Source organism: Ptychodera flava, chromosome 21 (assembly GCF_041260155.1).
Source record: "Ptychodera flava strain L36383 chromosome 21, AS_Pfla_20210202, whole genome shotgun sequence".
In the NCBI taxonomy this organism is placed as follows: Eukaryota; Metazoa; Hemichordata; class Enteropneusta; family Ptychoderidae; genus Ptychodera; species Ptychodera flava.
The window spans coordinates 13,908,901-13,933,209 of record NC_091948.1 but is presented as its reverse complement, the minus strand read 5'-3'; the positions used below and the strand labels follow the sequence as shown (position 1 = coordinate 13,933,209).

General features: G+C 38.1%; 1 protein-coding gene across 1 annotated transcript; it reads left to right on the top strand.

Annotated features, from left to right (window-relative positions):
- The first annotated feature begins 734 nt into the window (after positions 1 to 734).
- On the top strand, positions 735 to 12,683 carry LOC139122216 (sodium-dependent multivitamin transporter-like). The gene is made up of 10 exons (XM_070687640.1): positions 735 to 891; positions 3,072 to 3,291; positions 8,566 to 8,683; positions 8,941 to 9,008; positions 9,412 to 9,566; positions 10,246 to 10,383; positions 10,644 to 10,729; positions 11,299 to 11,355; positions 11,856 to 11,911; positions 12,591 to 12,683. Exons 1-10 carry the CDS (start codon positions 767 to 769, stop codon positions 12,681 to 12,683), a joined length of 1,116 nt encoding a protein of 371 aa, XP_070543741.1. The 5' UTR covers positions 735 to 766.
- The last annotated feature ends 11,626 nt before the right edge of the window (positions 12,684 to 24,309 follow it).

The following is a 24,309-nucleotide window of genomic DNA, read 5'->3' as shown; positions in this document are numbered from 1 at the left end:
TTGGAATTTTACAGAAATGTTGATTCACTATACATTGTAATTCAGCAATGAGAGAACTATGCACAATTTGTATCCAATATGAAACTAACAATATCTGTATATCTATAGACGTTTGATAATTGATATAAACTTTGCAACCTTTCCGATATGTTTTGTCTCTTGTCTTTTATCAGTTTTAACCGTTCAAGTTATTTAATGTACTGAATCTTCTTTGTTTGTAAAGCTTGCAGGCAATGTGTATATATGTAAAAGAATCAGTGTATTTCGTCAGTGATGTCCTATTAAGAAAATATCACACGGACATCTCTAGTTAGGCTGTAAAATTAGCTTCTGTTAAAAGTGACCCCAAAGATAGGTTTATAAAAAGTAACTCTCCCTCTTTGACAGTTTTCTAAAACGCCACCCTCCCAAATTCCACCGGCCCACCCCTGTAATCACTGAAGGCTCTGTAAAATGTTAGAAAACTAGCTGAAAATAATTCACCCGGGAGCAAATACTGTGTACTATACCTAAATCTCATGTATGCTAAAAATATAAGAGTACAGTGAAATTTTTGAAATCATCTGGGCACCAACTCAGGTTACGTGAAAGAAATGGAACAATAGAAGAGTAAAGTGATTGCAAAATATGTAATATTTATGATATAGAGAGAGTGCATATGGAGAAATATTGCTATTAATCAACAGGTAGACGATAAGGAGAAATATTGCTATTAATCAACAGGTAGACGATAACGAAGAAGTACGATTTTAGGTCAGGTCTTAACATGTCAACGGACGTCACGCCTTTCGAAGTCTTTGACTATGTCATCTTTGGCGCCTTACTGGCTGTTTCGGCAGCCACTGGAATATACCATTGTTTCGCCGGGGGAGGACAGAAGTCGACATCAAAGTGAGTTAGGAATTTATTGTTTGATTTGACCACTTGAGTCACGCACTTACCTGTTCACTATCGAACAAGAGCTAAAACAGATATGAACTGAAATGCTCACGTGTTTCATTATATATTGCAGTTATGTGTAAATTTGAACCTTTGCCACATGTTTGCAACTTCATTGAAAGAATTATGATCAACATAATGAACAATATTCACCGTCGATAATTCTAAAAGGTCACTAAGTATACAAATATGTAATTAGCTGAAATGAAATATTAAAGTTCTTTGACTGCTCTCATTGTATCACCACTTTATATAGCAAGTGTAATTACCTTTGGCCAAGTCCTTCAAGCCATATATGCCGAGCTGTGAAAGCTCATTAGATATGCAAATTATAAATTAGCTGACATGAAAATGTGAAATGACTTTCGATATTGTTTTAACCTGGTATAATCATCAATGTACATAGCATGTTTTGCCAACTTTGATCAAGTGAATCTCAGAGGAAAGATCATCGAAAATGCAAATTAGGAATTGGCTGAAGAAAAATTGCTTAATGACTTTCAATAATGCTGTATCATAGTATTTTTAGTGTGTATAGCAAGCTTCATCAACTTTGGTCCAGTCAATCCAGATATATATCCCTAATTAGTAAAATTCATTAAATATGTAAATTAGGAATTGGCTGAAGTAAAAATGCTTAACGATTTTTAATATTGTTGTATCATAGTGTCTTCAATATATGAAGCAAGTTTTGTCAACTTTGGTCAAGTCAATTCAGATATATATCCCTAATTAGGAAAGTTCATTAAATATGCAAATTAGGAATTGGCTGAAGAGAAAATGCTTAATGACTTTCAGTAATATTGTATTATAGTGTCTTTAATGTACATAGCAAGTTTCATCAATTTTGATCCAGTCAATTCAGATATATATCCCTAATTATGAAAATTCCTTTAATATGCAAATTAGGAATTGGCTGAAGTAAAAATGTCTTTTGACTTTCATAATGTTTTATCACAGTATCTTTGATGTATATAGCAAGTTTCAATAACTAAAATCAAGTTAATTCAGATATATATCCCTAATTAGGAAAGTTCATTAAATATGCAAATTCGAAATTGGCTGAAGTAAAAATGCTTAATGACTTTCAAGAATGTTGTATCATAGTAGCTTCAATACATGTAGCAAGTGTCATCAACAACGGTCCAGTCAATTCAAATATATATCTCTAATTAGCAAAGTTCAGTAAATATGCAAATCGGGAATTGGGAGAAGTTAAAAATGCTTAACGACTTTCAATAATGTTAAATCATAGTATCTTCAATATACAGACCAAGTTTGGTCAATTTTGATCACATCAAATCAGATATATATCCCTAACTACGAAAGTTCATTAAATATGCAAATTAACAACTATCTTTCATGCCACCCCTTAATGATTCCCACTGCTGATATATCTTGGTGTGATCAACATTTGTAGCAAATCTCATCAAATTGTGTGCAGTCGTTTTTAATGTATATCCGTTTTTTTCTAAAATCATTAATTATGCAAATGAGCAAAAAGTATGCAAGCCAGACCCACCAAAAACTAATCAGTTCTTGCCATTTGCTAACTGAATCTATGTACCAGATTTGATTCTGATCTGATCAGCTGTTTTTGAGATATCGGACCAACAGACAGACAGACAGACAGACAGACAGACAGACACACAGACATCGCTGCGACATATGCTCACGTGTGTGAACACGTGAGCAAAAAACGACAGAACATCTTGAAGTTGTAAAGTTTAGAGGTCGACATGTTGATCTGACACACGTCTTTTTAGAATGTCGCGTGTTGCCACAAAATCCTTTGGTGAAAGGTCATTTTCCCACTCAGGACCGAAAACTTAGAACAGTCTGCCTGTCAACCTACGCCATATGGATTCAAATATTTCATTCCGCCATGCCCTCAAGATATATTTTTTTCAGAAAGTAGTGTATTTTGTCCTGCGCCTAGAGCTCCCTTTTGAGATTAGGCGCATTATAAATATTCTTTATTATTATTATTATTATTATTGTTTTTAAATGAAATTCTAGCTATGGTAGTTATCACTTACATGCGCATCGCCATGCCTTTCAATATGTAAATTACTTTTTTAAAATTGTTCATATTTCTATGTTTTTACCGCTTCTTCCGTGTTCACTCAAAGATTCCTGGTCGCCGATAGACGAATGGGATGTGTGCCTATCGCCATTTCGATATTTGTGTCTTTTACTTCATCAGTCGCTATTCTTGGATATCCTGCAGAAGTTTTTATGCACGGAATTCAATACTTCATGCTAATTGCCAAGTACTTATGGGTCTACCCCTTAGCTGCGTATTTTTTCGTCCCTTTCTTTCGGAATCTTCCTTTTACAAGCGTTTACGAGGTAAGACAATTCACGATATTGCATACCTGTTCCGTTACAATTTTTGTTGCCACTCCTTCCATATCTCTTTTGTCACAGGTACGTATAAACCTGTGTAGTATGTAGGGTTCAATGTTTCTTCTTGAATTCTCCCTCAACAACCTGACTGACAACGCTCTGAATAACAAAAAGCCATCGACAAACATAAACTCAAGAAATAAACGAAAAAAACCCCAACCAATCAAACAAATAAACAAAACGAAAAATTGCCATACTGAACTGCGTAATCTGTAATGCATCCGTACAACAATGGTTTTCGAGTACCCACGCGTGGTTTGCTGCTTGCAGTCGGAATCAAAACCGCCTCAAGTTCACTTTACAAACGACAATTGAGAATGCAAATTTCAATCTTTTATATCAGCCCATAGTATAAATACTATACTGCATTCACAAACACCCCTGAAGGGAGCGGGAGAATTGACGGGAGGGACTTGAAAATATCAAGGTTATGTTAGGGGCACATCAAAGATTTGGGGAGCGTTCTTTATTCATATGAAATATGTCTTGGGTTGTCAATTTAAGCTATAACGTTTGGCTAATTTTAGGATGGTTTTGTTCTGTGTATCCTCTGCAGTTTCTTGTTCTACCCCCTGAAGCGTGATGAAACGTCCAACACAGCCGTATGTGTACATTCAGCATTACCATTGTTGTACTTGGGCCTCAGCCCAAGTACATTTGTTTTCATTCCGTGGGAAAAAACTCTGTAAGGTATAACCATTTCTGGCTGAGACCAGGGAGGGCAAAATGTCTTGGCTTCATCTTTCTTGGCATAATAAATGGCGTAATGATGTTAACTGAATGGAAGTGCTGCTCTCAGCCAGTCTTGAATAAGTGAGATGTGAATATTAATGCTTCTCTATCTGAGTTTTTGCCACAAAATCTTCTGAATATAATCAAAATGTGCATCGAAATGCAACAATTAATGCACCCTCCGTTTCCTAGGCGATGGCACGACCCTTGCTACACCCACTGGACGAGCCAAAGTGGGAGGGGTAATTTCAGTTGGTCGAACAAGAGGGCTCGAGACCAGAATTTAACATTTAAACTTGAAACATGTTTAATCGCTGACAAGATGTGGACTAGTGTTAATCAAAGTATTAAGTGTGAAAAAGAAAGGTTTTATATCCCGGACACAATGAAAAACATTACGACTGGAAACTGTACCCCCAGTTGAGAATAGTTATGCCCACAGCGATGGAGAACACTTATCCTTGAGCTGAGAAAACCACACCATCATTTCGAAATAGAGCTGCAGATTCGAGAAGCTCGTTCAAATAGCTAGGTACACCCCATAAAGGGTGGTTTCGAGTTTTGAGGGCAAATTTCGCCTCCTTCATATAGAAATCGTACGTTTGTTTTTCCAGCAGAACACACCATTTGACACAAAATTTGCATGTAAAGGGGTCGCCAGTAAGCACGTGGTCAAATCTGGCATAAGAAACAATATGAAATGTTGGGTAAAGTCAGTCAATATAAACTGATTTGAACTTTTGTGTTTTGTAATTTATACCACTGCAGTAACATTACCTTTTTTTGACAACATCACACAATGTAATACGTTTTGAAACTGAATACTCCGACGTATTCTGTGTCTCCTTTGCTAAAAAATACGGTATGCCGATTACCATGTAAGGAGATGATGACGTCAAGACAGATTTGTAGTGCGTTTGGTCCTCGATGGTGCACGAACTTGAGTTTTGTCAAGGTAGCTTGTGTATTTATTTCCTGAATGGGAGAGATTAGGGTCGATCTAAACGAAGGCCGAAGAATGTTATGATACTCTAAGCGAGCTGAACTCTAACGCGAATGGTTGGATAATTTGGAGGATGTATAGAATGATCTCGTCTCATTAAGATTATTTGGCGGTCAGTATTGAATTTCAACTGCGTCACAAGTTTGTGAAATGAGTATTCCGTCGAACGGTCAACGAACGATATTTTAGAAATCTGGAGACATGGCACATCGCATTTTTATTTTAGTATTTTGTATTTTACAAAAGATTTAAGAAGCAATGATTTTGTCGAAAATTCTGAAAAAAATATAGGAAGATTTGATCGCGAACACATTTTCACTTGGGGTCAACTAGCCCTGCGTACGATGCTGTGTGTTCCGCTACAGCTAATCGCCCCGCTCACCACAGCCCTGCAAAGACCCGTACGTAGGTTCGGTGACTTCAAATCCTTTTGGGACTTGACGTAAAAAGCCAAATTACTGCCGAAATTCAGCGTTCTTGGGCCCAAGTCGCATCCCAGCCTACCTCAGCTACTCGATCGCTTTTTATTCACTTCTCGTAAATAACCGTCGATGTCGGCAACTCTCGCTACTTTTAGCCCTGCGTACGATGCTGTGTGTTAGCTGTAGCACATAGCATCGTACGCAGGGCTAGGGTCAACATGGGGTCGCAGCCATGTTGCCTCAAAACTTATTTCTGTCTGCACTCAAAACTCAAAATTGTCGGATATGAACCTGAAAAATCGATGCAATTTTGTCAAACTTCGGCGAAATTTCAGCCTATAGACAAAATTTCATCTAGGTAAGGTTTTCAAGCGACGGCGGCAGACCGTACGGGGCTCTGGATATGAACCTACCGCCGGTGTAGCTGTAATAACTGTTGCGTTGTTTTTAGTGCCCACGGACGAAGTCCTGGGGGAGTTATAGGTTTGGTCATGTCAGTCCGTCCGTCCGTCCGTTCACGCAGATATCTCAGACATGCCCTGGTCAATTTCTTTCAAACTTTGCACAAGAATAGTACCCAACCCCATACAGATGCACATCGATTTGTTTCACAATGCGATCGAATTTGGCCATGTTAGAGGACTTTTTAGTTTACACCTCCATAGACTCCCATGTATAAGGCAGTTCTCCATAGACTCCCATGTATAAGGCCAAGAAAAATAAAAATTTAGTTTCTCATCGTATTCATATTGCCTAAAGGATGCAGTGACACAGTTTTTTGTCCCCACGGATAAAGTCCAGGGGGCTTATAGATTGGGTCATATCCGTCCGTGAGTCCATCAGTGAGTCCATCGGTTCATGCAGATATCTCAGACATTTTGACAAAATATCATGTGACCTTGGTGACCTTTGACCTCAAATATACATTATTGTCCATAACTCAGTAACCACAAGTGCTAAACCTTTCATATTTGGTATGATGGGACACCTTATGACGCCACATATTGTACCTCATTAATTATGCGCATATCTTATTTTGAGCGAGCCAATAGAGCTAGAGGTCTGATTTTTGGCATATAGGAATAACTTAGCAATACAATTATTATGACAAAATGTGACGTGACCTCAATGACCTTTGACCTCAAATATATATATTTGTCCACAACTCAGTAACCACAAGTGCTACATCCTTCATATTTGGTATGATAAGACACCTTATGACACCACATATTGTGCCTCATTAATTATGCGCATATCTAATTTTGAGCGAGCCAATAGAGCTAGAGGTCTGATTTTTGGTATATAGGAATAACTTAGCAATACAATTATTTTGACAAAATGTCACGTGACCTCAATGACCTTTGACCTCAAATATATATATTTGTCCACAACTCAGTAACCACAAGTGCTACACCCTTCATATTTGGTATGATGGGACACCTTATGACACCACATATTGTACCTCATTAATTATGTGCATATCTCATTCTGAGCAAGCCAATAGAGCTGGATGTCCGATTTTTGGTGTATAGGGATAACTATAGGGTAGAAATCTAAATATGCCCATCTAAATATTAGACATCTACCATCGAGAACAAAAGAAATTTGCTGTAATTTGAATATTTAAGGAGTTTAAGCAATTTCCACTATAAATAAAGAACCCCTGCCTCAAACTCCACAAAAGTTGCTAGACATATTTTGCCATTGTCATGCCATTGCTTCGTTTAATAAGCAGTCAATCAAATGCCTAATTGACAGGAGGAAATTCAAGACCATATTTGAATAGTAGTATATATTGTCCTCAAAATTACTCTATCACGGCCCAAGTACTCATTGCCTTCAGCAATACTGCCTTGTTTATAAATGATTCATTTGTCACCAATAACAATGATTATGGTCTTTATACTTGCATATAAATAGTATTTGCCAGCATAATGTTGTTATTCTAGCATATTGTGGGAGTAGAACAAGACGATTGCAGTAGATACACAGAACAAAACACTTGATTGGCCCAAAGGTACACCTAATGTCCCTTCTTTACAAAAATGCTGTGACCAGTTTTTCAAACATATGAGAGCAGTAATACTGTTTCCAAACCCTTATTACATGATCGCAAAAGGGAAGAATAACTATTATGTTTACCTTCATTTATAGTCTGGCTTGACATTGTACAGCAAGTAGTATTATTGTTTATCTAGTCTATAATATCACTCAATTATATAAATATATACTTATATGTTACAGATATAGCAAGTTTGTCAGTGAAAATATCTAATACTTTACATATAGACTACCATGAGAAGTGAAATTAAAATTTTGAGTGAAATTCCAATATCATATTAATTTTGTCTTCCACACGTGAACTGTCAAAAACCCTATTTCAATCAAGTGCACTTGTCAATTGTCAAACACTTATAAAAGCAAATGTTTAGTTAGTTTAGTATTGTAAAAAAATTCATACAGTCATGTACAGTAAATCAACAATTCCAAAATAAAACCTCTTGTACGACAGTACACCCTATTTTAATCAAGCACACTTATATCAATTATCAATTGTATATACATGCACAGATATTAACTTGTTTTTTTTTGAATATTTCTATTGGAAAAAAATGTTAATAGTTTACTCATAGACTACATTGTATAGTGAATTAACATTATGGATGATATAAAAAAATTAAAATTTTTGTAAAAACGTGCAATTTTTACGTGCCATTTCAAGCAACGTACATTAACATGAATTATCAAATATATAAATGTAGCGATATAGCTTGTTTTTAATAGAACAATACTAATAGTTTGCCTAATAGACTCCCATGTATTATGATTTGATATTTTGGACATAGCTCTATATCGGCCATACTTTGCCTTCTATTGAGAGGGGACTTCAAAATTTTAGCGAATCAGAAGGGGAGGGGGACTTGAACGCCTTGTGAGTTTGTTGAGAGGGCAATTAAAAAATTCTGAGAACTTTGTTTGGAATCTCCCGCGCCCCCCATGCAGAGGTGTTTGTGAATGCAGTCTTATGCGAGATTGATTTAATTTCCACTGTAATTGCAGTATGTTGGTATGCGATTTAACCTAGGACTTCGCATTTCGTGCTGCTTGATGTACTTGATGAGCAGTTCAACCTACATGGCAGTGACGATGGTAGGACCAGCTTTGGCAATTGAAACGGGTAAAAAAATAATAAGTTTGTATGCACTCACATGAAGAGTTCCCTTTCCTCAGAGAAGATAGGTCACAGGCTCAATCGCGCGGTGTGGTATTGAGGATAGCATCATTCTAGGGTTATCTATCGAAATCTCAAAAATGTAGATAGATATAAAGAAGGTTTAAATCGATACGCTCGTAGCTCATTTGGCCCTTTGAATTAAACATGCCATGCACAAGCCATATCTATTGTTTTATGAACTTCTTACTGTTTTCATTCAGTGCAGGGAATCGAAATGTGGAAAGTGTTGATCTTCATGGGCGCTACTGCTACTTTCTACACCACTCTGGTAAGCAGGCACATCGCTTAACTCATCATCACATATTTGACTTAACGGTTGATCAAATCCATGTATTCGGCATTTTGGTTATAGTAAGGGGATATACAATGACCAAATTCATTGTCATTTAATGGTCCAATCGACCAGTGGTATTGCACTTTCCCTGATCCGAGAAAAAGTATTGTTACTTTTGTAGAAACAGTAACACTGCCCGCTGTTTGTCAGCAACGCCTGTACTTCCTCGTATGAATATCACCAAAAGACATTCACTAAAAATGCACCATACTTTTCACCCATATCACCGGGTACGCCATCGTTGTAGCCGTAGTATGAAGCAATGCTATCCAAGGAACTCCCATGGCACATGTTTAAGTATGGTAGCTGACACGAAATCTTCGTCTTTTGTCTGCAGGGTGGAATGAAAGCAGTGGTATGGGCTGACGTTTTCCAATTCTTAGTCATACTCGGGTCGATTGTGGCTGTTGCGATTATGGGAACCAACGATGTCGGGGGGATCGAACACCTATGGAATGTCAACAAAGTCAACCACAGGCTGAATTTCTTTGAGTACTTAAGATTTTTTCTATAAATATGCGAAATATCTCACAAACCATCCCGCATAAGTTTTTACTTTTGACTGCATGCAATTGTTTAATGGATAAAGGTTGTACTTTGTGAGGTTACATTTTTACTAGCGTAATTTTTATTAATTTTTGAATATACCCATGGGTAAATAAACACAATGACGTAATTGAAGGAATGTCGCCTTCATGAAATTAAAGCTCCTCCTTTACGGAGTTGATTCCCCGTCCCGATTTTGGCCATCGTCGAAACTTCGACCGGGACAAAATTCTATTCGTATGTACGCTTTTACATGAACAGCTTTGTGGCTCTGCGCGTGTAAATGAACTTTGTTGTGAAAGAAATTAAAGTTTTGGGCTGCAATGTCGATAGAAATAGCACAAAATATGTTTGGGGTTATACTCTGTACCCGAATAAATAATTATTTATAATAATAATAATAATAATAATAAAGTTTGGTTGCAAATATCGCAAACCTGATATAACCCATACCCTCAACCTAAACTCTTTAAATACCCGATTTCATATGAGTCATATGAGAGATACCCTTTCACATTGATTTCAAGAACGTGCAGGCTGAAAGAAAGTCTTGCAAGAATAACTCAAATCAACGACATAGACGTTAAGCAAATAAATTAAGTCATTTCTCTGTCATTATTTTTAGGTTCAAGTTAGACCCTACATCACGGTTATCTTTTTTTGGACTATTTATCGGCTCTGGAATGACCAGTGTCGGTGTTATGCTATCACAGGCTGCTGTACAACGATACCTGTCAGCGAAATCTTTGGGTCATGCAAGAGCGTAAGCAAATTAGTCGTCAATTGTTTCTACTTACCACGGACTCGGTTTATGTATTTTTTCCTTTAATTCATCGTGTTGTTTGTAGACCTTCTTTATCCAGTGAAGATACTAACTGTACCCGTTGATGTGTGTTGATGAGTCCCCATCTCTTAAATTCACACATTTAGTTTTGTACACTTTCGAACATATACAACATGGATCGTGTTTCTGTTTTTTACAGTTTGTCTATAATACTTGCATTTTTATGTATCTTTTTTCAGTTCATTGTTACTCAACATCCCCATTCATTCTGTGATGAGTACCATAATTTTCTTCAACGGTCTGGTGCTGTACGCTTACTACAACGGTTAGTTTGTAACATGCATCTTACCACTCGTCGACAGTATCACTCCATCCACGGGCACAAAGGCAAAATACTATTACAATAAACGAGTGAGAAAATAAACTCTTTGCTTCAAATAATACTCTTGAAATCGCTTGAATTTTCTTTTTAGACAATTAGAGAACTATTGTTTTTCATTTGATTATTTTGCAAAGGTGTAGAGGCAGGTGCGAATATTTTGGCGAATCAGCAAAGTTTTCCCGTGTAGTTACATTGTTACTGATGACTTAAGACTAAAATCTACAAACTGCCCACAATAACAGAGACATTAAATATATAGACAATGATGAGAGAAGAACTACCGAGCAGTTCCACATGCTTCATGAAGAAAACAAAAAATCTCTAAAATATGCACAATACAAAGGTCTTGAAAGTAACAGAATTACAACACACATTATTCCCGCAAATTTAACACAAAATCCAACTTGACCAAAGGAGAGGCGGTCATTCCCTGGAATGATTTAATTAATCTTCCTTGTCTTAGCTTAGACTGTGTGGCAAGTAACATTGCTTTATAAATCTTTTCCAATTAGATAATCAGACACCACTGGTGCCTGCAATTAATTCCACGGATTGGTCACATGATAATGGTATGTAAAAAGCTCACATTTATTCGAACATGATTTATTAAAATGAAGTACATATAAAGATACTGTGATTATGTTGTTATCTATACATTCTGAGCCAAGCTACAGACTCAGTCAACCTTTTACGAATTTCGTGCTAACACTTAGCAAAGGTTTGGTTTATTATACTGGTAAGACATCAAACTAGAATCTGGATTTTCTCTTTTGCATTGCCGATAGAGTGTTAGGTCTGAACTTTAATTCCTAGTAGTTTCATAGTCTTCTTGGTATTGCCATTTTCTCCATTATAATTTTTCTTTGCAACTATCCACAGATGCCATACTATTCTATAACAGGAAACCTATGTGGCAATAATTAGTTACATTACAAGGACTTGAAACGTCAGGGCGACGCTCCTCATAGCAATTGTGTGATATCAATAAATTAAATTAAATCGAAAATGTTTCAGAGAACACATTATTGCTGCCACTTCAGACATGTGTTTCCTCCATTGTTTCGCTTAGGTAACACAAGTGGAGAATCAACAAGATATGCACCTAACTATAGCAAAGTAGACCAGGTATGCAATTGTTCCGCCTTGAAGTTGTCGAGTTACCTATGTTGTCACCGTAAACAGTCACTGACACTGTCAGGCTCGTGTCAGATGTGTTGCAATGGGGAAGGTAAAACATGCTTGGCCACTGGACACGCCTATTCAGCTCTCAATGTTAACTTTTCTTCATAATGATTGCAAAAGCGCGCGGCTTGTATTCTTTTGGTTTGTTTTGTTGTGCATAAACGTCAGAATACTTTTACTTTCGTGAAGGTACAATGCGCCTCACGATCAGAGATAGACATTAGGAGGTTGCATTAGGTTGCAAACGTTTACAATGCATTTTGGGGTATACCACTTGTGTATCACTTGGATGGCTGATTTTGAAGTTCATGGATTAAATGAATTTTTGATCTATTTATTTTCTCGGAAATAGAAAATGTAATCTTGCCTCGTTGAATTAAAACAGAGATAGCGGGCATTTTTAATTTTACTGTCATTTTTTATATCTGTATAACATTTGATAATTATTTTTCCTAGAACTAAAGTTTGCCGTGACCTCTGATTTTCATTCTTGATATCGAAAAAGAATGACTTTAAGTTTCCTTTTATACGGAAGGTTTGAGCAAAAGCATAGGCCTTCAATTTTTATATGCCACTATTGCCGTAAGCTAAGTAACCCTTTTAAATATTTATTACCCGATAGATATTGATGTACTTCGTAAGTTCTCGGTTTGGTCGGATCCCGGGAATGCAAGGGCTGTTCGTCTCCTGTCTCTTTGCAGGAGCACTGAGGTAAATTAAATTAACACATTTGCCACTGGTCATTTTCTTTAACATGTTGTGCTATGTAACTGGAAAAGGATTTTTTCATGAAGATGTCTGAGTACTTTAGTTGCATTTTAGAACGTAAGAATCTGCTCTCTTTCATCAAAGCATGTGCGACATCAGTCTCCATAAAGGAAACTCTTACTTTTCCGTACATTTAAATATTAAAACAGGCCTATGAGAAAAAAGTTCATAACGTACTCATCATATTGATGCATGGTTCTGAGACTTTTAGTATGGTAATTTAGTTAAGATGCAATTTCAGAAAAGTTCTGGTTGGAATGATACGGAATTTTGCCAAAGTGCGTCTTATCTTGAAAAACAAAATCTATGCATATATTTAGATATAAGCCAAGTTCCGTGACTGGATGGCGATATTTTTACTTCCAAATTCATATCTTGAAAACTATTGCATATTAATATATATTAACGCAGCTATTAAAACAAAAAAAATCAATGGAAATGGACTGTCAGGTAAAATGGTACACAAGCTTGTGTGATGACCATTGACTGATACAAAGTCATTCCAAACACCCCGCGTCATTTTTTTAGCTCCGCTGTCAGCGACGCGGAGCTTATCAAATAGGTTGATTATCCGTCGTCGTCCGGCGTCCGTCGTCCGGCGTCCGTCGTCCGTCAACAATTGCCTTCTCCTCTGAAACCACAAGTCCAATTGCTTTGAAATTTTATATGCAGTTCACTTGGGGTGACCTTACTTCAGTTTATTCAAATCATGGTGATATTTGCATATTTGTATTTTTGGGGCATTTTTTTGTGTTTTTGGTAAAAAAATCTTCTTCTCTGAAACCGCTCGTTCGATTGCTTTGAAATTTGATATGCAGTTTGCTTAGGGTGACTTAAATCAGATTTGTTCAAATGGTGGTGAAATTTGCATATTTGTATTTTTAAGGCAATTTTTGTCATTTTTGGTAAAAAAATCTTAAAAATCTTCTTCTTCAAAACTACTGGTCAGATAGCTTTTATATTTGGTACATATGTCCCTAGGGATGATCTATTTCAGATTTGTTCAAATTGTGCAGAAATATGCAAATTTGCATTTTTTAGGCAATTTTTGCCATTTTTGGTCAAAAAATGTATTTCTCAAAAAGTACTGGTCTGATAGTTTTGAAATTTGGTATACAGGTTTCTATAGATGAACTAAGTAATATATATTGAATTTCTGATGAAATCTGTAATTTTGTATTTTTGGGGCAATTTTTGCCATTTTTGGTCAAAAAATGTGTATTTCCAAAACTACTCATCTGATAGCTTGAAATTTGGTATAGAGGTTTCTACAGATGAACTAAATGATATTTATGGAAATAATGATGAAATCTGCAATTTTGTAATTTTGGGGCAATTTTTGCCATTTTTGGTCAAAAAATGTGTTTCTCAAAAAGTACTGGTCTGATAGCTTTGAAATTTGGTATACAGGTTTCTACAGATAAGCTTAGTAATATATATTGAATTTCTGATGAAATCTGTAATTTTGTATTTTTGGGGCAATTTTTGCCATTTTTGGTCAAAAAATGTGTATTTCCAAAACTACTTATCTGATAGCTTTGAAAGTTGGTATACAGGTTTCCATAGATGAACTAAATGATATTTATTGAAATAATGATGACATCTGCAATTTTGAATTTTTGGGGCATTTTTCCCATTTTTGGTCAAAAATGCGTTTCTCAAAAGTACTGGTCTAACAGCTTTGAAATTTGGTATAACTAAGTGTGATATTTTGAAATTATGATGAAATCTGCAATTTTTATTTTTGGGGGCAATTGTTGCCATTTTTGGTCAGAATATTTTATTCTCAAAAAACTACTCATCAGATAGCTTTGGTTGACATGTTCTTAGGGATGATCGGATGTGATATATTCAAAGTATGATGAAATCTTCAATTTTGTATTTTTGCAGCTTATTTTAGCCACATTTTTTCTGGCCACTGCATTGAGTTATCAAAGATTTCCACCTTCTTCATCAACATCACTGTATGAAATCGGGCGTTTACACTTCCGGTTTAGCAACGGTTTGTCAGCGGTTCGTCACCGGTTCAATGGCTGATCCGACTGGACCGGAAGAGAACCGTCGGTTGTTTACTTACCAATACGTTACTTAACCGTCAGCTTATCCGCTTTGTAGGCCGACGTATACGACATGGCTTAAATGTCCTTTACCGGCATGGTTAAGCCCAACTTATACATCGTTAGGGCCACGTCGGTAACGTTGAATCAAATACTCGTAACCCGTTCACAACCTCAAATTCTGCCGAAACTTTTGTAAAACCGCAGTACTTGCTAGCATAACGTCATTTACCACTGATACCAGTTGTGTAACATAAGCTAGGTATCCGTATCTGCGCGTGTGATTTTTACTGGGATTTACAGGACATGGTTCATGATTGCATTATCAATGGAGGTATGGTACCTCCATGCTACCTCCACGCTGCATTAATGTAGAGAGTGGCAGCGAGACCTGACTTCTACTGTAGCCTATATTCGCTAAAAGAGTGAGCTTATCTAGGCATGGATGTCTATTTTTTACATCCATGATGTAGGCCAGTTTGTGGAGGACAGTGTGTAGGCCTACGTTTCGAGTATTCTTCAACCAACGGAACGGCTATATGCCGTGAAACACACACGTTTCATAAATTACAACATTTAATGTTTGTCAGTCAGGCAGTCTGTAAAAGAAATCTTACACTGCATACCAAACGTCGGTTTCGAAACTATCGGGAATCGAGCGCAGTCTTATATAGAGCGCTCAATCTGGGGGAAAGCTTTATGACCACAAATGTAGTCGACTTATCACTTCAGACTAACAGGATTAATGTGAAAAAGCAAAAAGCAAACAACGCTACCAGGCGGCAACCGGTAACCAGCTAATTTCATATGCATTTATGCAAGGAATGCCGTGACGCGGTTCAGCTTTGATGCAAAGGGGCAAATAAAAAGCTGTCACTCATGGATCATGTGAGTGATTATTTACTTCGATCATAGACGTGTTTTAGAGGGTCTATGCTTCGATGCGAAGACAAGTATCAGTGACAAGCGTAATATACAGTATGGCCACATGGTTCGTTGTCCACACGTGCAGCCTCATCAGCTTGATCTGTCGAAGGTGATTAATATGTGTCTGATTAGCCTTAGCTATCAAGTGTTGGCACGCACAAAACACAAAACTTTCAGATGATCACACCACAGATCCAATTTTAAATGCTGGGAAAATGCCAGGTACGCAACAAATATGCATGAGTTAGGTATATAGACTGGTCCGCAGCACAAAATCTCATGAACCAAACTGCAGGGACTGACGCAAAATTTATCTCTTTACTAATTGTGTCAACAAAAAAACACATTGATTACACAACAAACAAGGATGAGCGCAACAAATCTCTAAACCGAAGCAATCCGGTTGTTTCGTATCAAAGGCATTTTTCGTTCGGATGTAAAATTTTCGAAAAACTGACGCCAAATTTCTCTCCCTACTTGTGCTGTCAATATTAAAACACATTGATTGCACAGCAAACAAGATAAAAGCGACACACCTAACCGAAGCAACCCATTTAAATTCTCTAAATGCAACTTTATTTCGTAATTCACAACACTTTGTAAAATTGTGTTAAGTCTTTTGTAAACATGGAGTTTTTACAAATCCCTGTTTCAGATTTTCGACTATTCATCAAAGTTTGGGTTGACGTTATGATTGGGAAATGAATCGGATAAGCATGAAGACATGCGTTTACGGTAGTTCTCTTTTTGGAGGAGGTGATTGCCCTGTATGGCCATTTACTCGGTTTCAGATAAACATAGGAGGTGGAGCATGCAGACATATTTGCAATCGGAACTGCCGATTCTTTATTTTGTTTTGATAGTCCTATAGAATATAGTTGCATTTTGCCAAGGTCGGTGCCATTAACTTTACCGAAAGCGACATAGCCATTCAGTCGCCCGAGATATAGTCTTAAACTGCAGAACTTGCAATTGTTTCTTTCGACTTGCTGATTCCTGCTTCTTCAAGGGCACGTGTGACAACGTAATTGTGGGATGAGCTACTACTAGCCCTGCGTACGATGCTGTGTGTTCCGCTACAGCTAACCGCCCCGCTGTGGTGAGCGGGGCGGTTAGCTGTAGCGGAACACACAGCATCGTACGCAGGGCTAAGCTAACTACAAGATCGTGTTGAAATTTTGCATCAATGGCGACGTCATGACTCAAATTATGAAAAAAACCCGCAAAATGCCTTTGCTCAAAACCCTATGGCTTGCCTACGAACCTGACCTAGTCCGACAAAGCTGCACGAAAACAACGTTTTCAACGCCAGCTTTTTCATTTACCCGTGATAACCAAGCCTTGCCATTCCGGGAACGTTACTCGGTTGATCTTCGGCATTGTTCGGCAATGGTCGGTTACCCATAGCTACAGGGTATCATTCATACTCGGATAGACACGATTCAACCGTCGGGGGAAATCGGATGGGGATCGTGACATCGTCATCGTCGCTTGCATCAATGACGGCTCGGAAGATATTTCAATTCACAAAAGGTGAAACAGCCCAAACTGCGGTCAAATTTAATAAGTAGCCATAACTGTCAATTTTACTTGTGGTCAGCTAATCATAAGCTTGCCGCACCGGACGTTGTCAGTTCTTTTCGCGCTGGCTTTGCTCCGAGTCATCTATTTTGCATTGGTCGATCTCTCATTCACATTTTGGAAATGGCATTGTCACTGTGTCAATCGTTCAAGAAGAGCAAGCTTTGAAAATGCGAACACTGACTGCAAAATTAAAATATGATCATGGAGGTAACTGCGCGATACGATATTAAATTGTTCAGTACAAAAGACACTGACGTGCGGATAAAGAAACAACGACGGACGTGAAAACTTGAGTAAGTGGAGATTTTTTGGCTATCGGATATGTTGTCGAGTTGATTAATCAGATATCGGCACATGAAAACGGTATCGGGCTCGATACGCTAACAAACCCCTTTGAGTGAACACTACATACGTACTGCCGGAATCAGTATAGGAGGGCTTCGTATCTTGGCTAACCTAAACAGGCAAAACATTTACACTGTAAAGAAGTACCGGGTCGTTTGTTAAAACACGTATTACCACCCGACAAAATCGCTACATTTACGAATCTCTGAGTAGTTTCCCAGTCTACCCATCATGGAAAGGAACTGGCGAGTGAACAAAAGAGAATAATCGATCTGGAACAAGCCTTTGTTTATCAGCTAATCCCAATTAACGAGGATCAGTTAGCACCTCCCGGCAACTGAAAGAAACTGTACTTGACAGTCCGACGTCATAGGCTAACCTGCCATCACACTAATTTATGTGAATACACAAACTGCCATGTAGACGGTTCATTTTCTGGCGGAAACGTACTTTTTTCATGAAATTTGAAATAATTGTGACATTAGCCGTCTCCGCAATGCGATTTTCACATCGTAGAAATTTGGATAGGAATCCTAACTGATAAGGGCACAAAAGTAGTTTTAAGGGGTACACCCACCTTCCTTGAGTGATTTTGGTCATTTTTTGTTTTATGATAAATTTTGAATCCGTGTAATATATAGCCTTTGAGTGGACGATAAGTTTGAAATCATAACATACTCGAAATGTGTTAGATTTTAACAAAAATGAACATTGTGAGCCAGTTCGCGTGCCATCGTTTATCTTATGTCTTAAGGTAGATAAATACTAAATGGTCATTTTTCTGTCAAATTTTCGAAATTCTCAGAGAATACGCCTTGAAATCAAGGCCATCATTGAGCTGTGTCGCTCATTCATAATAAGTAATTGTTTCCGTGTAATACACGATTTTTAAATTCAAAACATATGCACGTGGCTATCCCGGTCAAATCGGGGAGCTTTTGTAAACATTGTGGACACATTTGCATTCCTATTTGCATAATTCCCCTTGAATGACACAGCGTTGCGTAATTTACATAGTAACGTTGTTGGGCTTCTCCAAAACCCATGATCACTCCCACCTGTCAACAATAAACCGTAACAATAATGTTTGTTGAAGCACCGTCCCTCCACCCAGGAGGGACGGTGGTTGAAGCCTAGTCCAATAAGTCAGTTTTCGACATACGGAAGTGTCTCCGCTCAAAACGCATTGCGGCCAAAAACTACCTGTTTTAACCGGTATGTTTCACGTCTAAGCTTATCCATACCCGATAAGAGACAACTGTTCTCCATCCAACTTAATATTACGACCTCAAAACCCCAAAATACGTCCAATTCTGTTAACATTTTACATGTGAGTCGACATGCAACAAAGTTCCACACTCAAAATTCTTCGATCCTGCTCTGAATGAAATTAGGGTCGAAAAAACTACCAAAACCACGACTTTTTTCTGGTATATTATGTCGGTCAATACAATGTCTGACATTCAAAACTGTTCCCAGAATCCCAACCTATGATGCAGAACACCAAATTATTATGTCCGTTTCTGAATATATTTAGCATATCTGCTCAAGTCCGACATCCAAAATTGTACCTACTCCGGACTAATTGGAGCCGAAAAAAACGAACATCTTTTTCTGATGCAGTGATTGTGTTTTACACATCGGTCAACCATGGTCAAACTCGGTAAACTTCGCGTTGTAAGCTTATGCACCTTCCTCAATGCATCTGAACGTAATCACGGTGAATAAAGATTACGTTCACGTACCTCACCAAGGGTTTCAGTGTCGTTTTATTTTGGAAATGGTTGCGATGTCATACAATTTGACAGTCGATCGGGCGACATCCCCCACGAACTCTTTTGAACTCCCCCGGATTGTACGCGAAAAAATATGCCGACCGCTCCTCGGACCCTATCGGCAAACGTTGCCAGGGTATTCGTCGATTGTTTTACATACTACGTTCGAATGACCTTGCTTTGGTTTGGAATCTCCACCCTCTGACCGGAGCTCAGAGCAATTCAAAAACCTGTTTGTTGAAGGCACGATAAGTTGCTGCGCTACTTGCCAAAATACGGAAACATCAGTCGGTACCCTCCAAACTTCGTATGATAACCCTAATTATACAAGTAAGTTTAGGCTATACCTCGAAAATACCGATAGTTGTGGTTGGAGGATGAACTAGCCGCTTTGCGGTGCTTGACGGTTCTAGTCATTTATTAGATTACTTCTCACAACTTGTGAACAATAAACATTAGTCCGATGTATCTGGGGAACGTAGGCAAGCTTATATTATGAATTAGGACACGTCCGATCTCAGTAATGACTCATCGTCATTTTTTTTGCCTGGTAAAGCCATTAGCTCTGGCGACGTGCCGAACGAAGGCTCCAAAAATCGGTAGTTTTCCGTGATTTATTTTATTTATTTATTTTATTTTTCTCGGAACTTTTCTTTGAACAATTGTCATTCCCGATCGACATTATCACTAGGTAATAAAATATGCCTGCGTTTAGGTTAATGCACGTTTAATTATCAAATACCGTCGCGTCGAAGTAACAAAACAGGTTTTTTGCGTTTTTTCTCGAATTGACGTGGTCTCTATGCAAAGTATAGTCTGACATTCAAACTGACCCGTCTCAATCAAACTTGGCCTACTTCGAAAATCCAAAAATTACGTCTTTTTCTGATAACACTTTACATGTTCGTCTGCACCTAATGAAGTCCGACATTCAAAATCGATCCGCTCCGAACTAATTGCGACTGACGATAAAAATGTCAGATGACTTTTATGTCTGCATATGCCCAGTGAAGTCTGGCAATCAAAACTGTTCCCGCTTTATACTGTACGGTTTAAAGCATGCAATGAACATTACGTTCCTGTACGTCACCAAAGTTTTCTGCCTTTTTTGTGAGAATGGTTGCGACGTCTTTTTGTTTCGACAGTTGAGCGAGCAACATGCCTCTCAGTAGAAATTAGAAATAATATGCCAATAGTTCGAACTTTTAAAGCGACAAAATATCGCACCGGTGTCTGCTCTGCCCGGTTTGGAAAAGCTTATTGTTATGTAAATTCTATGCGGGTAAAGAGGGAACGTGATACGGGTAACGCACGTAAGTTTTGCTATATTACATTAGAATGATGCTGTGATTTACAATGTAAACACAATGTTGACCTAGCATTTGTTTTTCAATTTGTACCGGCGCTCTTATAGAGCAGACCACGGTCCCTCTATCACGAACAGTTATATAGAGCAGACATAATTTGTCATTGGCGGACTGCTTATGAAATGAGTCGAAGTCCAGGGTCGAAGTAAATCTCGATTGAAAAGTATGCGATATTTCACAGCACAAATTCATGTCAGTATAGCTTGAAAACGATATTGAATAAGGTAATTATACACTTATGCAATAAATTTAAAGAAACCAAAATAGAAAATAATAGAATTATTTCCATGAACTTGAAAAAACTTAAACAACCACGAAAGTGCTTTTTTCGAATCACCAACTGCATTTTCCTGTTTATAAACTCAATCACGCGGACAAACAGCGTGCTGCTGGGTTGTCTATCATCGTTATTATAGTAGTTCAACGGCCAGTCGCCACCGAAGAACGACGAATGCTCGATTCAACATATCAGAAAACGCGATATTCAACTGTTTGACTGAAGTTCACGTATTTCTTTACTTGTACAAGACTCGAACCTCACGATTTTAGAATGACGCATTCAGTTATAAGCAGTGTGCGAAATTAACGTCGGTCCGACGGTCCGAGACCGACAGATTTCTCGTCGGCCGAAGGTTTTTGGCAACATGTCGGTCCTTATGACCGACTGAAATTTGGAATAAATGATGAAAATTTCTCCGTCAAGACCTGTATCAGATGCAGATGATGACTGACTCTGAATCATGCGATTCAGACTTGAATGTCATGCACCTATTAATGTTTTCCACCGTGGGAGTGCGGGGCAACAGGGGATATTGATCGCACTTCGTGTCCTGGTAGTGGGGAATTTGATCTCTATGGTACACCAGACCGGGGGTGGTGGGAGTTGACAATGTCGCAACATAGTAATTTTTTGTCTTGCGACTTTTTACATTTACAAAAAGTCTAACCCCTCCGATCGACGCGCATAGCACGGTGCAACTGATTACATTCAGATCAGTATGAATTACGTCCGTGCATGCAGATTCTAGCAATGATGGAATGGATTGATTTTGGTGCAACAATGTGATATATAATAATACTTGTCTAGAGAGTGTAACCCTGGTAATGTTAGCATATCTGTGTCATATGATACACACCCAGTACTACTTCAATAGTTCCACACTTAAAGTGTTCGGAATTTACATGTACACAAATGTACATAATACAGCCCTTCGTTTTATCAAACTGACTCTATTTCTTTGCTTGATTTTTCATTGAAGCGTTCAAAACATAAACGGTTCACAGAAGAGTTTAAGACAAAACCTACTACGAGAACAGTGCTGTTGACTAAACATATTTGGTTTTGAACATGGAGGTATTTGTTTACCTCAAGTTTTGAACAAGGACTAGATGTTACACGACAGCCCAATTGCACTACCTGCAGTCGACAGTCAAGTTCAAGTTTCGCTGCGTTTGTTTGTGGACCGCTAGAACATCTTGCTCGCTTGTTGGTTTTTTAACCAAAGTTCACAAGGCCGACTCTTACCACGACATATCGTGATAACAAGTGTGCATTTATAAAACAGAGCGACCTTATCATTAACAGTTTTGTCGAGTTGCACTGTCTGTCGTGTATACTCTCAGAGGCCGAGAGTAGGGCTTCAAATTGTTTCGATGTATACCGTTTTACGACAGGCAGGCAAAACTCAGCGTCATCATGGACTGTAGGCCTAAATGTCGCAAAAATTACGTCTTTTAAGATTTTACGGTATCATTAACTGATTGTGTCGATGGTTTTCAGCAGTATCGAGGTCTGTCAAACTTTTCAGAGTCATTTAATAACTTTACGTCACTGTTCTTATTAATATGCAAAAATTAATATTTGTCCGCATTTTTAGAAATTGAAATTGCGCATGCAAAATCGACGAAAACAAATCTTAGTAGCGACTGCTAGTGTAACAATGAATAATAAAAGGCATATTCAGGACTCAGAGTACAACCTGCAAAAACGGCCATGTGTGCAACATTGATAAAATTTGTCCGCATTTCAAGCTGTGTGTCCGATGTCGCGCGCGTACAGCTATATTTAGGAACAAACGTGTAACCGTGAACAGCGCTATTGTACACAGCAATGTAGAGAACACCATTCCCCATAGAAAGTTACGATAGAAAAAATTTCTCGCTATCATCAGCCACATGTAGCCATGCCAGTGCATGAGCCTGTATTCCCCGGCCCCTGGGTGTTTGACATCATTTTATAGTCCGAGAGTAGGGGATTTGACATGGCTAGGAAAAATGTCAAATTCTCCTGTTAGTCCCGTTGTCTCCCCCCCCCCCCGGTGATGGAAAACATTGATAAATGTGTGCGCATGACCTTGAGGAAGATGAGGGCTGTGATCTTTTTCAGATTCTGATCATGTAGATGAATATTTCATGATCATTCATTTACACTATTCTGCAATCTATGTGAAAAATAGTCCTTTGGAGTGAATACTTACTGACTCTATTGATAAAAGGATATGAAAAATTAAATATTACAACATTCAAAAGCATAGTATCGGTGGAGAAGTTGACTTTAATGGTCGTTAACAACTGCATTTATTGAGGACCGGCAGTTTTCTGTAAGGACCTGAAGCTTTGGCTTGGTGCAGGTCCTTATGACCTGAAGCTATTTTCTCTTAATTTTTTACATGCCTTTCACAAAGTAATATAATTATTTCTGTTCAAGGGCGACACGCTTCCTCCATCGATAGTAGTCGATCGCGACCTTTCACAGGTAGCTTGTAACTGCGACCTTGTTGATTTTTTACATGATTCCCATATTCAATATGTTTTAATTTGTGATTTACGGCATAGAAATACCTGATGAGAATTAGTCGATGTCGGGACCTCAAAATAATACTCTAATTAATGGGTGACCATCCTTTGAAGCAGTCTCTTCTACCGCCATGCACTTGATTGACCTTTCTATTTTATATCGGTGGCGTTATTTTCTTATTTACTTCGACGATTTTGAATTTCAATCGTATTTTGTGATACAATCATGTAGCGTTCAACAGTAATATTGGGTCAGTACAAACTGAGTACGCTGGGTTTTTAACGCCCAATTTGGCAATAAAGTGAATACGTTTGTCCATTGACGCACATGCATAAATTTCAGCCTTGAGACAGGAAAGTGAACATCCGCGTGGCCCGACAAACGAAACTAGCTATGAAATGGCCACGACGTCGATGGCTCCTGAAATCTTTATCACATGATAGATGTTCTAACAACTACTAAACCGCGATTTGTTATCATAAACAGTACAGTTGGCTCCCTCTACTGTCTATAGTTGAATTGCGTTAATTTGGGCATCTTTAGAGGGGACGGTGAGAGGGTAATAGAACCAAACTCATGATCTGTGACACAATTTTGTTTACTTTACTATTTTACCATGGGTTTGGTTTGTGTTGATCTGGTTGGTTAGCCGTCCCAGGGCCTGGGAACAGTAGCTGCAGGCTTGTCAAACACTAACTGGTGTCATCAACAGATTAGTCAA

Excerpts from the sequence above, each read along its gene's own strand:
- LOC139122216 (XM_070687640.1), top strand. The coding sequence starts at position 767 with ATGTCAACGGACGTCACGCCTTTCGAAGTCTTTGACTATGTCATCTTT. Across the intron at positions 10,384-10,643 it reads TCTTTGGGTCATGCAAGAGC|TTCATTGTTACTCAACATCC; the intron begins GTAAGCAAATTA and ends ATCTTTTTTCAG. Across the intron at positions 11,912-12,590 it reads ACTATAGCAAAGTAGACCAG|ATATTGATGTACTTCGTAAG; the intron begins GTATGCAATTGT and ends ATTACCCGATAG.